Source organism: Enhydra lutris, unplaced genomic scaffold (assembly GCF_002288905.1).
Source record: "Enhydra lutris kenyoni isolate GAN:26980312 unplaced genomic scaffold, ASM228890v2 scaffoldscaffold24, whole genome shotgun sequence".
NCBI classification, from domain to species: Eukaryota; Metazoa; Chordata; class Mammalia; order Carnivora; family Mustelidae; genus Enhydra; species Enhydra lutris.
In genome coordinates this window covers 29,607,990-29,622,035 of record NW_019154108.1, presented here as the reverse complement: position 1 = coordinate 29,622,035, position 14,046 = coordinate 29,607,990, and the positions used below count along the sequence as shown (strand labels likewise).

Here is a 14,046-nt window from a genome sequence, read left to right as displayed (position 1 = left end):
CAGGTCACCAACGACCACAATCTACTGACTCCTTTCAGTTCTTTGTAATTGTATACCCATCTCTCTGCCCCCTGAGATCACTGACAGTTCCTCCTTGGAACCTGCTCCTCCCCTCTCATCGCAGACCCTCCTGCCCTCCTTTTATCCCTCTGATAACTTCTGTCTGCCTCTCTCTCACCCTTGTTCTTGTGGCTGTTCCCGGGGCTTGTGTTAGTCTCCTCCTCCCTGGAGGAAGGCTCCATGATGCCCTCCCTATCTGCTGATGACTCCTATGTCTGACCACTGCTGGAGTTTCCCATAGAGACAGACGGCTCCACCCGCACGGTCTTCCCCAGCCTCCCTCGAGGCTGTTCCCTTTTCTTTGCCCTGTGCCCTCATCAGTGGCACCACAAACTGCCACCAGGCTTGGGCATCCCTCCACTCTCTCCTACGTACCCCACGGGACTCACCAGTTCCATCCCTAATCTGTAAGCTCCTCTCCAGTCCCAGGTGAGTGCCCTAACTCAGATCCACAATTCCTATGCCTGTAACTAGGCACCAGCACATTAAGGGGCCTCCCCTACCTTTGGGTTTGCACTATTTCCCTTCAGTCCCGTTAAAGGCAGTGGACAGGACTCTAGAGTTGCAGAAAGCAGATGGGTGATCATCCAGGGTCAGGGGTGGGCCGGGGGGCGATTAAATATAAAGTAGCATAAGGGAACTTTTTGGCATTGGGCATACTGGTATGTGACTGCTGGGTCTACACACATGCTTGTCAAAATGCATCAGGCTGTACGTTTAAAACCAGTGTGTTTCATTGTACGTAAAATATACCTAAATAAAGGTGATTAAAGCCAGATACCCTTCCATGTCACCGCAGTGCCTGGAGAGCCAAGTTAAAATTTCTGACCCCTGCACAGTTAATTATGGGACCTCTTCCCCATGCCCTAAACACCAACCCACAGCGTACCCCTGAGACCTGGAAGGGGCCTCTCCGTCCCCGCCCTTCCGCGGAACATCCGCTGCGACCCTCGACACTAGGCTTGCGCCCCCGGACCCAAAGGCTTCCCATGGGGTCCCGCGAACCGACATAAATGTCCATCGCACACACTTTCCGGTGGCGTCCTTGGGTTTCTGTCCCCTCCGCCCCGCTTTGGTAGGCTGCGGGCGTGTCAGCTGGAACCTCCCGGCTCCGGGGTTGCGTCTCCAGCACCTCCCACCCAGCCGCTGCTTCCTGAGACTCAGGCCTTGCATCAGTCTCTCTGGGAGGACCCCCGGGCCAACAGCGTCGACTCACTCCTCCAGTCCTGAAGGGGGCACTGTGGCAATATCGCACCTGTCTCCCTGCTCTTGACTTCTCCCTGCGAGCTCCCAGAGCCGCTCGCTCGGGGCTCCGCCCCCCCTTGCAGCATCTCTCCTTCCCATTGGGCGAGGGCGGGCCGGGACGTCCAATGGGACGAGGCGTTGGTGCGAGGCGGTGCCGCCATCTTCGGGCCGCTAGGCCCCCCGCACCAGTCTCTGGCCGTCAGAAGTAGGTGGTAGGTGGGCTGGGTCGCGACGCCTGCGGTCCCCGGCCTCGTCCCCTCACTCTCCGCTGCGGAGCCACAATGCCGCAGTACCAGACCTGGGAGGAGTTCAGTCGCGCGGCCGAGAAACTCTACCTCGCCGACCCTATGAAGGTAAATCCCCGCGGGGCCGCTGCATCGGCCCCGGGTCAGGATGTCATCCCTACGGTCCGCGCGGCCTGCGGAGCTTCTCCAGCCCCGCCGGGAGGTGCTGGGTATGAGCGGAGACAGACCCTACCAGGTGTCGTGGCTCCCACTGCCTCCTCCCGGAGGAGCGGCCGGACGAGTCCCGGAAGCCGGGTCATGCCGGCCCCCAAGCGGCCCTGCTCTGCCTTCCACGTCCCCAAGTCCTGTGGCCGCGGTAGGTTTACGTGTCTCTAAGGGCAGGGCTCCTCCCCCTGCGGCTGCGGCTTCCTGACCCTCGGTGGTCTCGGTGCCCTTTTCCCGTCCCGCTGCGGCGTGTATGAGAAGGCTTGCACCCTTTTCTCGGGAGAATACTCTTAAAACGTAAAATGTTGGCGGACAGTTTAGGGGGCTCATTCGTGGTCCCCACAAAAATTACGGTGAGTAGATGCCAGAGGTTAGCTCCTTATTAAAGAGCAAAGAGGGCCCCATGACGGGAACTGGAGCATTTAGGTCTTGATTTTTCTTCCTCCCGAGTTTCTATTAATTTTGTTGTTCTATCCAGAGACTGTTTAAATCGCTCCTTGTTAATTAAAAGTCTCAGTAGGTTTTTAGACTTAGATACCTAACAAGAAGCTGTGAAACAGTGTTTGTCTGTTCTTTACAGTAACATAATAGGTGATGACATGAGTTAGGTATTTTTGAAATCGAGTGTTTTGTGTATGACAGGATTTCTAGCTCCTCCATTTGGTTGACGTCCTGTGTGTTCTGGGACATTTGTTTCTCCGTGCAGTGTACTGTGAGAACAATACAGGATTTTTGTCCAGAGGTACCCACATGGTACACAAAATATCTGAAAACATAGTAAAGAGTATAGAAGTTCACGTCAAGAGTAGTCGTATTTTAATTAGTTAAATTTAATAGGGAAATGAACACAAGATAGTAATGACAGCATATTGCCGTGAACAGAGCTGGTCTAGAATACGCAGGATCAGGAGAGAGCTTTTCCTCTCTTCACCCCACAGAAAAGTCCAGGGCCTGAAAACTTCTACTGGTTTTCAACTCTGATTTTTTTATAGGTGAGGGGCGCTTGACTAACAGTTTTGTGGAGTGCCTTCTATGTGACATTCTACACTACGTATCCTCAGGTGTATGATTCATGTGAACAGTCAAAATAATCCCTTGAGGCAAATGAATAAATAGTCTTTGATACTTTACACGGATTGCCTGGTCTCCAAGAGATGAAGCTAGAATTTGAACCCCGTTCTCTAAACGCCAAGTCTGTGCTGTCTCTGCTAGAACTAAAGAAGAGGACTTTTGTCAAGACTCCTCGGAATCCGTTTTGGAGAATTTTCTATCCTCTCTCCCACCCTCTGAGCCTGCCCAGTACACCTGTCACCTTTTATTGTTCTCTCTTGCATTGCTCTCACTGGAGATGGTGTTCCTGCTGGACCATGTGATAACCTCTCAGTCTTTCTGCCTTTTTAATCCCTCTTTTACTCATGCCACACCTCTCTGAAACAAAAATGGAATTCTCTCAGTTTCCTACTTAAATACTGGCTTTTCGTTGATTGCCAGGTAAAATCCAGACTCCCAGTCCACAGTCTGACCCTCTCCAATCTTTCTGGCTTTGTCTTCCCACCATACCCACCATCGTCTGTTCTAGTCTCCTGAAGTTACAGAATTTAGATCTTCATTCACACTGCTCCTTCAGCTTCTCTCCTACCCTTTTCCCTAAAAGAAAAAAGCGTGCATTGACAAAGCCATCTTTAGCAAGCCTTTTTACACTTCCCCTTCCCCCAGTTATAATTACTTGTTTTCTCTTTTAGCATTTTACCTGTGTATGCCTCTATAAAAGGACTTCATTCATGCTGTCTTGTGCTTGGTTATTTTGGTTGATGGAATTCAGAGTTCCTAAGAGAGCAAGAATCTTGATTGCTTTTTCTCCTTTTGTGGCATCGGATGACATAGGTGCCCCCTCAGTTACAAAATAGACTCTCTTACAGTGTTCTAGAGCTCTTAACTCCCACTTCCCCTCATGAAGCCAGCCATTATTCTTTCAACCGAGACTGAAGAGTTTACATAGTTGTCATGCTTTTAAAGATTTTATTTATTTATTCGAGAGAGGGAGTGAGTGAGAGCACAAGTGGAGGGAGGCAGAGGTAGAAGCAGACTCCCCACTGAGCAGGGAGCCTTAGGCAGGCTCCATCCCAAAACCCTGAGATCTGACCTGAGTGGAAGGGAAGTCAGAAGCTTAGTCAACTGAGCCACCCAGGCACCCCCATGGTTAATTAGCACATTTTAAAGTTTCTGTTGGTTTCTGGAGAACTGAATTTTTTTAAACATGTAGAATTAAATAACCCAATATATAGAATCTGGTGTCTAAAGATAATCTAGCTGTAATTTATGTAAGTGCTTTCTGAGTTCCCTTTTCTCCTTCACCAAAACAAATCTCCGACTGGTGCCCCCCTCCACACCCCCAATCCCAGGGGAGCAGAGACATAATGGGGAAAGCTGGAGGGTACAGCTCTTCATAAGCCCTTTTTCTTTAGTTTCCAGAATTGTCTTGAGGCTTCTGGTTCTACATTGTGACCATTTTAAAATTATGTTCCTGTTTTGGCTTTTCAATACTTCACATCTTTTGAAACAGCTGGTTATTTTTGTAGGTCAGCAAAAAACGGACTCTGCCGCACTACACTATTTTGAATCCATCATTTAAAAAAATAAAATTAATGTTCCCAGAAGTGGTAAATCCTACTGGGAGATGTTCTCTTCTAGATAAATCATTTTCTTGGCTCCCTAACTGTGGAATGCCGAACAATGGAAGGTGTTATGTAGCATGGTGTTCAGTATAGGAATTGTTTTTGGAAAAGTTGTTGATGGAGACTTCTTTCCAGGACAGAATTCTGTTTTTCTGTCCTAATGCATTGTGTGGTGCCGTGATTTCACTGAATGCTTGAGTCCGATTCTACCTCCTGAGAGCCACAGGGAGGGGACAGCGTGAACTGTGACTACCGTACTTCCTGCCACACAGATTTGGACTTGCATAGTGTAGTCTGCTGTTTTTCCTCCTACTTTTCCTTTCATTCTTCCGTGGCTGGGTTGATATTGTAGGGAAGGAAAAACTGTTCTTTTACCCTCTTAGATTTCATAGCTGGGGCCCTGCAAATTAAATTGACAAGAGACAGAGTAACAAGAAAGAAAACTCAACACATGTATGCAGTGTGCACAGAGTTTACAAAGCATTTGACTTGAGGAGGTAGTTAGAATTGGGGCCTGTATACCGTGATCCGCAATGCTGATGGAGTATGGGAGAGAGGGTGGACTAAGGACGGGGGATTTGGAGATACTGTGGAGGGGAAGGTGATTAGTAGAGATTGTTTTGCAGATAAGAGTCCTCCTTTTCCCAGGAAGGGAGAAAGGAGCACCTTTACTACTAGAAATTTTATGTCAGCTTTACGAAAGTTAGTTTATGTCCTGTTCTTTAGCCAGAAAGGGCAGAGAGCTGATTATTCTCTGCTCAGAACAGTCCTTATGCCAAAGTGACATGTTTTGAGGAAGCATGTTGTGATCCCCTTCAGTATATAGATGGTCCCCAACTTACAATGAATTTTGGTACTGCAAAAGCAATATAAATTCAGTTGAAATTGTACTATGAATTTGAATTCTGATCTTTTCTTGGGCCACAAAGTAATTTCTTTTTTCTTTTTTTTTTTTCTTTTTTAAGATTTTATGTATTTATTTGACAGAGAGAAAGATCACAAGTAGGCAGAGAGGCAGACAGAGAGAGAGGGGGAAGCAGGCTCCCCGCCGAGCAGAGAGCCCGATGTAGGGCTCGATTCCAGGACCCTGAGATCATGACCTGAGCCGAAGGCAGAGGCTTAACCCACTGAGCCACCCAGGCGCCCCCACAAAGTAATTTCTACACCCAGTGAAGGGCTTGAACCCACAACCCCAAGATCCAGAATCAGATGCTCTACCCACTGAGCTGGCAGTGGGTTTTTTGGGGGAATAACCCCATCATGAGTTGAGGAAGAGCTGTATATTTGTGTCGGGGGTGGGCAGAGGGAGAGAGAGAATCCCAAGCAGGCTCCATTCCCAGCACGGAGCCCAACATGGGGCTTAGTCTCACAACCCTGAGATCATGGTCTGAGCCAAAATCAAGAGTCGGATGCTTAACTGACTGAGCCACCCAGGTGCCCTGAGATCTGTATATTCTTAATGCCAAACCACCTTAAGAGTCTCTTGGATATTCCCTGAATGTGGGTGTGTTTTGGGAATTTTCAGTATATCTCTTCAAACTGACTACAAATAAATATTGAACTTTTTAGTAAGTCTTTTTAAAAAATGAATTATAGCAATAGGAAGGAACTAAAATACTATTTTCTACCTCATTTCAATAATAATATTTGAAGTAAAGATGTATGTAGATGTTTTGGCTATTCTAGAGGGATCCTCTCTAGCATACCTGAAGATTAATTATTTATGAGAAATGTCTTCTGACTTCACTGTTTCTAAATGTGTATTTTTATTTCAGGCCCGTGTGGTTCTCAAATATAGGCATTCTGATGGGAGTTTGTGTATTAAAGTAACAGATGATTTAGTTGTAAGTATACATTTTTATTTGTTGCATATTTCCAGATTCGTTTGAGTTAATCATGTGTTTGAAATTGTTTACATAGAATTTATGCAGATTGCCCATTAGGATGCTTATTTTGCATTTCATTCCAAAGTCAGAAATCTCATTCTCGAAGCTACTTTTATAGACTCTTGGGAAAATAATGTAGTACGTCAAGTGTCATTTAGTAATTACTTCAGACCTGAAGCAAAAGGAGTGTACAGACTAAAACTTAAACTGGGTATGAGGGGATAGAGGTCTCCTTATGAGTGTATGGGAAGGAAATGGTGTTTGAACACATGATACAGGCTTCATAGTTGCCTCCCTCCTTCCCACCCTGCTCAGTCTTGTCCCTTCCGCACACCCCGTTACTTCCGGGACCCTCTGCCGCCTGATCGCCACACGGCGGCAGTCGTCCGCTGAACGAGTCTCGCGGCCAGCCCAGCAGCAGCCCCGCGCTTCCAAACCTAATGGTCTCAGCAGTCTGCATCTTACTGGACCTCCTGGCTGCTTCTCATACATAAAACCACTCTGGGGGAAATTACTGTGGCATCTGTGGCTCTGTTTTATCTTCTTTTTCTTTTTCTGTGCTTGTCTTCGTGCTCTTTGCTAATAAATACTGGTTTCTCCAGAATTCTGTCCTGGGTCAGCTTTTCGTACTGCTTTTGGAGCAGTCCATTCAGCCACAGTGCCCAGGACTGCTGCAGTCTGGAGACAAAACCTGTCTCCACATTTGTACATGTAGGTCACATTTTTCTTTTGACTTCCTGACTAGCTCTCTGTTCAGCGTCCTTTCCTCCATGCGCCTCAGAATTAGCCTGTCCAGGATGGAACTCCTCATCACTTCTGAAACTGCCACCTCCTGTTTGCTAGTGCGATAGAGTCCTCCGTTTCCCGTTCTCACGTCCACTGGCCCCTCACGTGAAGAGCTTGTCTTCGATCCTCTGACATGCTCCGTGTGCTCTCCCAGGCACTTGGGAATTGCCGACTCAAGCACCCTGGTCTCATTTCCTATCACGAGCACTCCGTCTCCACTGTGCCTCCTGTGAGTTTAGGGTGTCATCCTCACTTGGCTGACCGGCTAGACCTATCTCCCAAATGTGTCCCTGCTTCCAGTTCACCCTTTAGTTGTCTGGAGAGATTTCTAAAAAGCAGGTTTGGTCATTAGACCCTGCTTAAAACCTTAGTGGCTCCTTGTCACTGCTAGTGTGACTGCAACCTCACATGCCCTCCATCCTCTGCCTTTCCTCCGTTACTGCGGGGCTCCTGTGACGGGGCGGGCTGTCTTAGGCCTCTGTGCCTCTGAGTGTCCTCTTCCCATCTTTGCGGCATTGAATCCACTGCCACCCCAGTGTGGTGAGATGGGTGCTTATCTTTCAAAACCCAGCTAAAGGAATGCTTCCTCTCTTGCTTTTCTTTTTGGCTCTTTTTGTGCTGTATCACAATTGTTTTATCATATTTGTCTTCTTAGCAGATTGTGAGCTTCATGACAGTAGAGAGCAGTAAAGTTCTTACCAGATGTCCAGTGACTAGCATGGTATCCGGACCCGGAGGTTACTTAGATTAATTCTTTAAAAAATTTCAGAGTGACTTCTTGTCTTTGCTCATATATTAGCTTTTTATATATTTGCGTTCAAGGTTCTGTTGTGAGGTTGCGTGAATTCAGACTTTTAACGATTACCGTGTCTTCCAGGCACCAGTTAAGTTGGAAGTAACTGAAAACGTGAAAAATGGTGTCGTGTGCTATACTTAGAGTCAAGAGATTGGAATCGGAGTTTAGCCATTTACCAGTGTCTCAGCCTTGGAAAAGTTCAGACCAAAGTTCGGCTTTCTGGGGCTCCGTTTCCTTATCTGTAAAGTGCGTAGTGGTGGCCTGCTCCCCTGATCAGGGGGTGGGACATAAACCCCACACGGGAAGGTACCTAGCATTAGTGCTTGCCTCCCAGTACATCCACGCGTGCACTTGAGTCTGGGATGTTCACACTGATGATCGTCTCCATCGTCTCCGTTGTGATGGGCACAGAGTGGGGAGGTTTATCTGCTGAAGACAGGTTGGCGTGTCCTATTTTTAAGTTAGGAAAAAATGCAGAACTGATTTTAATACAAAAGGCTTTAACTCAAAATGATGACTTTTTGCCTCCAGTAATGATTAAACATAATTAAGGATACATGGATGCCAGTATTGGTAGGAACTTTATGTCACACTGATGATTCCTGTGATAAGATCGAAATATGAAAAATGCCTTCTGTGTTCTTTCTTAAAACTACTGAGAATTAGTCCATGTTTGGAAGGGGCCAAAGACACAACCACATCCATTCTCCTAAATATTAAATATCTGACTCAACTCTGACAGAAAAAAATCTGTTTCCTAATGACTCTCTTAAAAAGTGTGTGCACTTCCCTTGCCAGTTCATCTTAATAGTTACTACTTCCTTCAGAAACTCAGTCTTAGGCTACATTTATTATTATCACTGTGTCTTTGACTTTTTTATAATCCCATTTATGCTTCATTTTTTTCTGATCCCACGACTGATTTATAATATTTTCTAGGACTTTGAGATCTTTTCTGTCAAACCATAGTGACAAGGTAGATAGATTCTCCCACAGCACATATACCGAAATTGGAATGTTGGAGATTATTATGGCCTCTCTATAAGATTGTTACACAAATTTCTACAGTATGTGGATAACAGTTTTAAGTGAGTGCCTTTTAAAAGCTAAATCAAGGGGCGCCTGGGTGGCTCAGTGGGTTAAAGCCGCTGCCTTCGACTCGGGTCATGATCCCAGGGTCCTGGGATCGAGCCCTGCATCGGGCTCTTTGCTCAGCAGGGCGCCTGCTTCCCTTCCTCTCCCTCTCTGCCTGCCTCTCTGCCTACTTGTGATCTCTGTCTGTCAAATAAATAAATAAATAAATAAATAAATAAATAAATAAAAAGCTAAATCAAGGGGCGCCTGGGTGTCTCAGTGGGTTAAGACCTCTGCCTTCAGCTCAGGTCATGATCCCAGGGTCCTGGGGTCGGGCCCCGCATCGGGCTCTCTCCTCGGTGGGGAGCCTGCTTCCCCCCACCCCTCTCTGCCTACTTGCAATCTCTGTCTGTCAAATAAATAAATAAATCTTTTTTAAAAAAATAAATAAATAAAAGCTAATTCAACTCAGACCAGTCGGGGATGATAAGATTGAACTATAGGTTACTTGAGTTCATGAATTTTTTTTTTTAAGATTTTATTTATTTATGTATCTGAGAGAGAGAGAGAGAGAGAGAGCAAGCCTGAGAGAGGAGGGAGGGCCAGAGGGAGAAGCAGACTCCCTACTCAGCAGGGAGCCCGACTTGGCAGGGGTTCCGACTTGGGGGTTGGTTCAGAGTTCGATCCAGGGACTCCAGGATCATGACCTGAGCCGAAGGGAGTTGCTGAACAGCTAGCCACCCAAGGCACCCTAAGCTGATGAATATTATTGCAGAATCATTCGTTTCTTTAAGACTCATGTGAACCCTTAAGATGGGCTAAAGAAAAATGGACCTTTTAATACAAAATAAGGGGGAAAATTGCAGCTTAAATTTGATATTTTTGAAGACTCTAGAACAAATGGTTTTTGACAAACCACAGGCAGATCTTAAGCAAGTATTTAACTTAGAGCAAGGAAGAATTTGGTTTGGATTAAAAATTGGGAATACCTTCAAAAAATCAAAGCTGGACAGATTTATCTGGTTTAATTTAGACCATGACCAGCTGTGAGCAAGGGATGGTGGATTTTTTTTTCCTTAAATTATCATTACTATTGCCTCCCCATCTCCCAATTTCACAAGTAGGGAAACAAGTCCTAATATTGCTGTGCTTTTCCCAGTATAACTCAGTTAGTCATGACCAGATCCCAGGGAGAAAATAATCTGATTCCTAGCCTGCAGTTCTCATCAGACCCCACAGCAGGATTTAGCATGTTACGTAATTGGTCATTTTTGAGGAGCTTCAGTTAGAGTTCATTTAGTTTTTTGCTTATGGCAGTGGAGTTGGAAATACTAAAAGATACTAAAGGAATGAATTGTCAGGGGCTTAGAAACCTTAACTGCCTTAGTATGAGGAAAGATTCCTATTTGTACCCAATCCTACATTTGCTATGTTGTTGATAATCTAGTTTTGCGTAGTTAATGTGTACTTTTAAAATTTCTGACAGTGTTTGGTGTATAGAACAGACCAAGCCCAAGACGTAAAGAAGATTGAGAAATTCCACAGTCAACTAATGCGACTTATGGTAGCCAAGGAATCCCGCAGTGTTGCCATGGAAACGGACTGAATGGTTTGAAATGAAGATCTGTCATGTTCTTAGGAAGTAAATCTCTTTTGAATCTGAAAAAGTATTGGAAAGGGAATACTTTATGTAACTAAGTGGGCTCTTCAGAAATGGGGAGATGATTTTTTTTGTACTTTTTTTTTTTTTTAATGTTTACTTTAGAGAGCTAGGAATGTAAATGCTTTCAGGTAGGAAACTTTTATTTATTTTTGGAAACTGAACAAATACATCTATGTTGGGAAACCTTTTGCAGGTTGATGTGGGACAAAATACGTAATTATTCTCTGGTAAATTTGTATCAGTAATTTGAAAATGAGATACCAGTGAAAGGCAGTTCTTCCTTAAATTTGGTTAATCTGTCTTTGAAAGAAAATTAAATGTAACTATTTTGCCAGATTGATATATTTCTGTGCTGAAATCTGTGCTGTTGATAACCTATAAACAAAATATGGAAACTGGAATTAATCTGTGCACAGCAGCATACCATAGACTCTGTATGATACAGTGTGTAGTCTCTGTTCTGTCTGAAAGTGATCATGGAGGGCGCCTGGGTGGCTCAGTGGGTTAAAGCCTCTGCCTTCAGCTCCCGTCTTGATCCCAGGGCCCTGGGATCTGGCTGCATCAGGCCTCTGCTCGGTGGGGAGCCTGCTTCCCTTCCTCTCTCTGCCTGCCTCTCTGCCTACTTGTGATCTCTGTCAAATAAATAAATAAAATCTTAAAAAAATAAAATAAAAAGTAATCATGGAAACAGATAATGCTTTCCTTACCTAACACTTTACAAATTTGAACTGTGTTTTTGAATATAAGGGATTTGTAATATCCTTAGCTTGTGGAGCAGACACTTGCTTTGAATCTAGTTTTCAGTGCTCGGAAACAACTGCAGTTATTTTAAGTGCATGAACAGAGTGATCACTAGTGGACTGAAAACAATGTATTACACAAGTATTTGTCACAGATTTCCCATCTACATTTTCCTGGAAGGGCTAAAGATTTTTCAAACTGTTAAATCTTTGCATGTGTCTGTGCCTGCCCCCACCCCACCCCCACTCGTTTCTCTCTGTATTTAACCAAGGTGTAAAGCCTGACTGTCATAGCTGTTATGTTTTCCATTAGGCCAGAAGGATATTATTTGATATTTATCGTATCATAACCTTAATTTTACCATCTAAATGTTCACATGTTGCTTCCTACATTACAGTATTTTTTTGTTAGGAATTTGTCATGTTGAGCAGCATTTTAATGTGGAAAATTCCATTAGCCATATGAATTTTTGCATGTTTCAGAGAATTAAGTAAAATATTATATGAATATATTGTTTCTGTTGAAGTTTTTAAGTTCTCAAGAATATACTGTATTCATTTAGTCTAAAATGAGCCTGATGATGCTGTAAGTAAATTTTGTTTGTTGTTTTGTTTGTTTGTACTTTTTATTACATGGCTTTCTCTGAAGATGTATGTTGATGGCAAGGTTGTTTTCTTCATTAAGAGGAGTAACATCGAATAGTAAAGGGTATTTGGGGTTTGGGGTTGTGTCCCCACCCCCCGCCCCTGAATCAGTGGGATCACTGGAGGATTTTTGGCCTTTTTCTTTTTCATTTACGCCTTCTACTTATTAACACTACTTTATAAAAATAACCTGGAAGGGTGAGACTGGGATTGGGATTCCTCAGGTCCTTACAACTTACAACTTATAGCAGAGGGCGAAAGGCAGATAGCCTGTGTTACAGTATTGGCTGTGCTACTTCCTGACTCCGTGGTCTTTGGATACTTCTCTGAGCCCATTTCCTTCTCTGGAAATTGGGCTGACAACAGTACTTCTAGGACTTGAGAATCAAATGGTAGAGCCTATCTAGGTCAATAAATAGTAGCTGCTAGCAGTAGTAATTGTATTTTTTTCAGGGGAATAGGTGTACGTGGCTCTTAAAGCTTATTTCATAATTTTAATTGAAGGATTATTTAGAAATAACATCTGCTTTTTCTGCTGAGAGCTGTATCTTTTATTAAATGTCATTTTTGGCAGTTGGGGAGCAAAACAGGACCGTCCCCATAGAGAGTGTTCTTATGTGGGAAGAAACTGAAATCCTTAAATCTAAAACTTCTGTTTGTTTGCAGAAAATAAAATTATTAAGATAATTTGTAAGTATCAAGTTTCTTAAAGTAAATATAAATAACAAAACCCCAAATCATCATATATTCTGAAAATTGCAGTGCTCTATACTCCCAATTTTTTTTTTTACTCATGAAGTATTTCTAGACCTCCTAATCACACACACCCAGGTTAATTTTTAACAAACGTGTTTGTGATCTGTTTGGTCAAACCCTGCTGACTCTCATGTAACCCACATGAAGTCACGGTAGTGATTGAGATGCGAGGTGTAGTTAGCAGTTAAAACAATTTCATTTTGTTCTTCTAAGGACCACTCTCCTTGGAGCGCAGAGTTCATTAAACATTGCTCTTAGGCTACATATGTTCTCTACTTACCTCTTGGGGTACCTAGTCTGCCACCTTTCTGTCTTAAAAATAAAAGGTCTCGCAGCACGTGAGTGGCTCAGTTGGTTAAGTGTCCCACTCTTGATTTCAGCTCAGGTCATGACCTCGGTTGTCAGATTGAGCCCTGCATTTGGCTCCATGCTTAAGATTCTCTCCCTCTCCCTGTACCCCTGTCCCACATGGGTTGCTTGTGCTCGCAAAAAAAAAAAAAAAAAAAAAAGCATGTGTGTGTATAAAGTGTCTTTCTCAGCCACAGCTTTAAGTCATTGATAGACGCAGTGTTGGCAGCATTTTAAAGTTGATAACCTTCTGTTACCCTTAGGAAACTCTAAGATTAGCAATTGTATGATGCTAAAAGTCTTCAAAGTATTCTAAAACAAATTCAAAATGAGGGAACTATGAAATTAATTGCCCAAGAACAGTAAGAGGTCCTATCCTTTCTGCCTACTGAAAATAAAACTGAAAGCCAAATCCCTATATTCGTTGCACTCCTCCTATTCATCTTCGTCAAAGATGGCCTTGTGGTAATTTGTCATCATATTCAGTATTATTTCTCTTGGAACAACAGGGAGAATGTTCCTTTTACTGCAGTTGAAATGTATGGTAATGTGAGAAGAAAGTCAAAATAATTTCATTCCTCTTTTTTACATTAAAAGCACTAGTTGGGGGGTACTTGGCTGGCTCAGTTGGAGGAATGTGTGGCTCTTGGATTTCAGAGTCGTGAGTTTGCAACCCACGGTGGGGAGAGAGAATAAACTTTAAAAGCACTAGTTGGACTGGTTTGAGATAAGGTGGAGCAGCCACTTGCCGCCGCAGCTCTTCTACCAGCTTCAGCTATGAGTATGTGGACCTCCAGAGGGAAACAGCAGGTGGATTAGGGAAGAAGATAAGAGCTTGAAGTACCACTGAACCCATGACGAGTCCACCCTCCCCCAGCCCCCCCCCCCGGTATCCCACAGCCTGAACTCAGCACATGGGAAAG

General features: G+C 44.1%; 1 protein-coding gene across 1 annotated transcript; it reads left to right on the top strand.

Moving 5' to 3' along the window:
* Positions 1-1,469: 1,469 nt before the first annotated feature.
* Positions 1,470-11,162, top strand: LOC111150916 (signal recognition particle 9). The gene is made up of 3 exons (XM_022508603.1): positions 1,470-1,658; positions 6,205-6,273; positions 10,458-11,162. Exons 1-3 carry the CDS (start codon positions 1,587-1,589, stop codon positions 10,575-10,577), a joined length of 261 nt encoding a protein of 86 aa, XP_022364311.1. The 5' UTR covers positions 1,470-1,586; the 3' UTR covers positions 10,578-11,162.
* The last annotated feature ends 2,884 nt before the right edge of the window (positions 11,163-14,046 follow it).

What these genes read in the sequence shown, in the direction of transcription:
- LOC111150916 (XM_022508603.1), top strand. Translation starts at nt 1,587, where the DNA reads ATGCCGCAGTACCAGACCTGGGAGGAGTTCAGTCGCGCGGCCGAGAAA. An exon ending in ACCTCGCCGACCCTATGAAG is followed by an intron (nt 1,659 to 6,204) that starts GTAAATCCCCGC and finishes TTTTTATTTCAG; the next exon opens with GCCCGTGTGGTTCTCAAATA. An exon ending in AAGTAACAGATGATTTAGTT is followed by an intron (nt 6,274 to 10,457) that starts GTAAGTATACAT and finishes AATTTCTGACAG; the next exon opens with TGTTTGGTGTATAGAACAGA.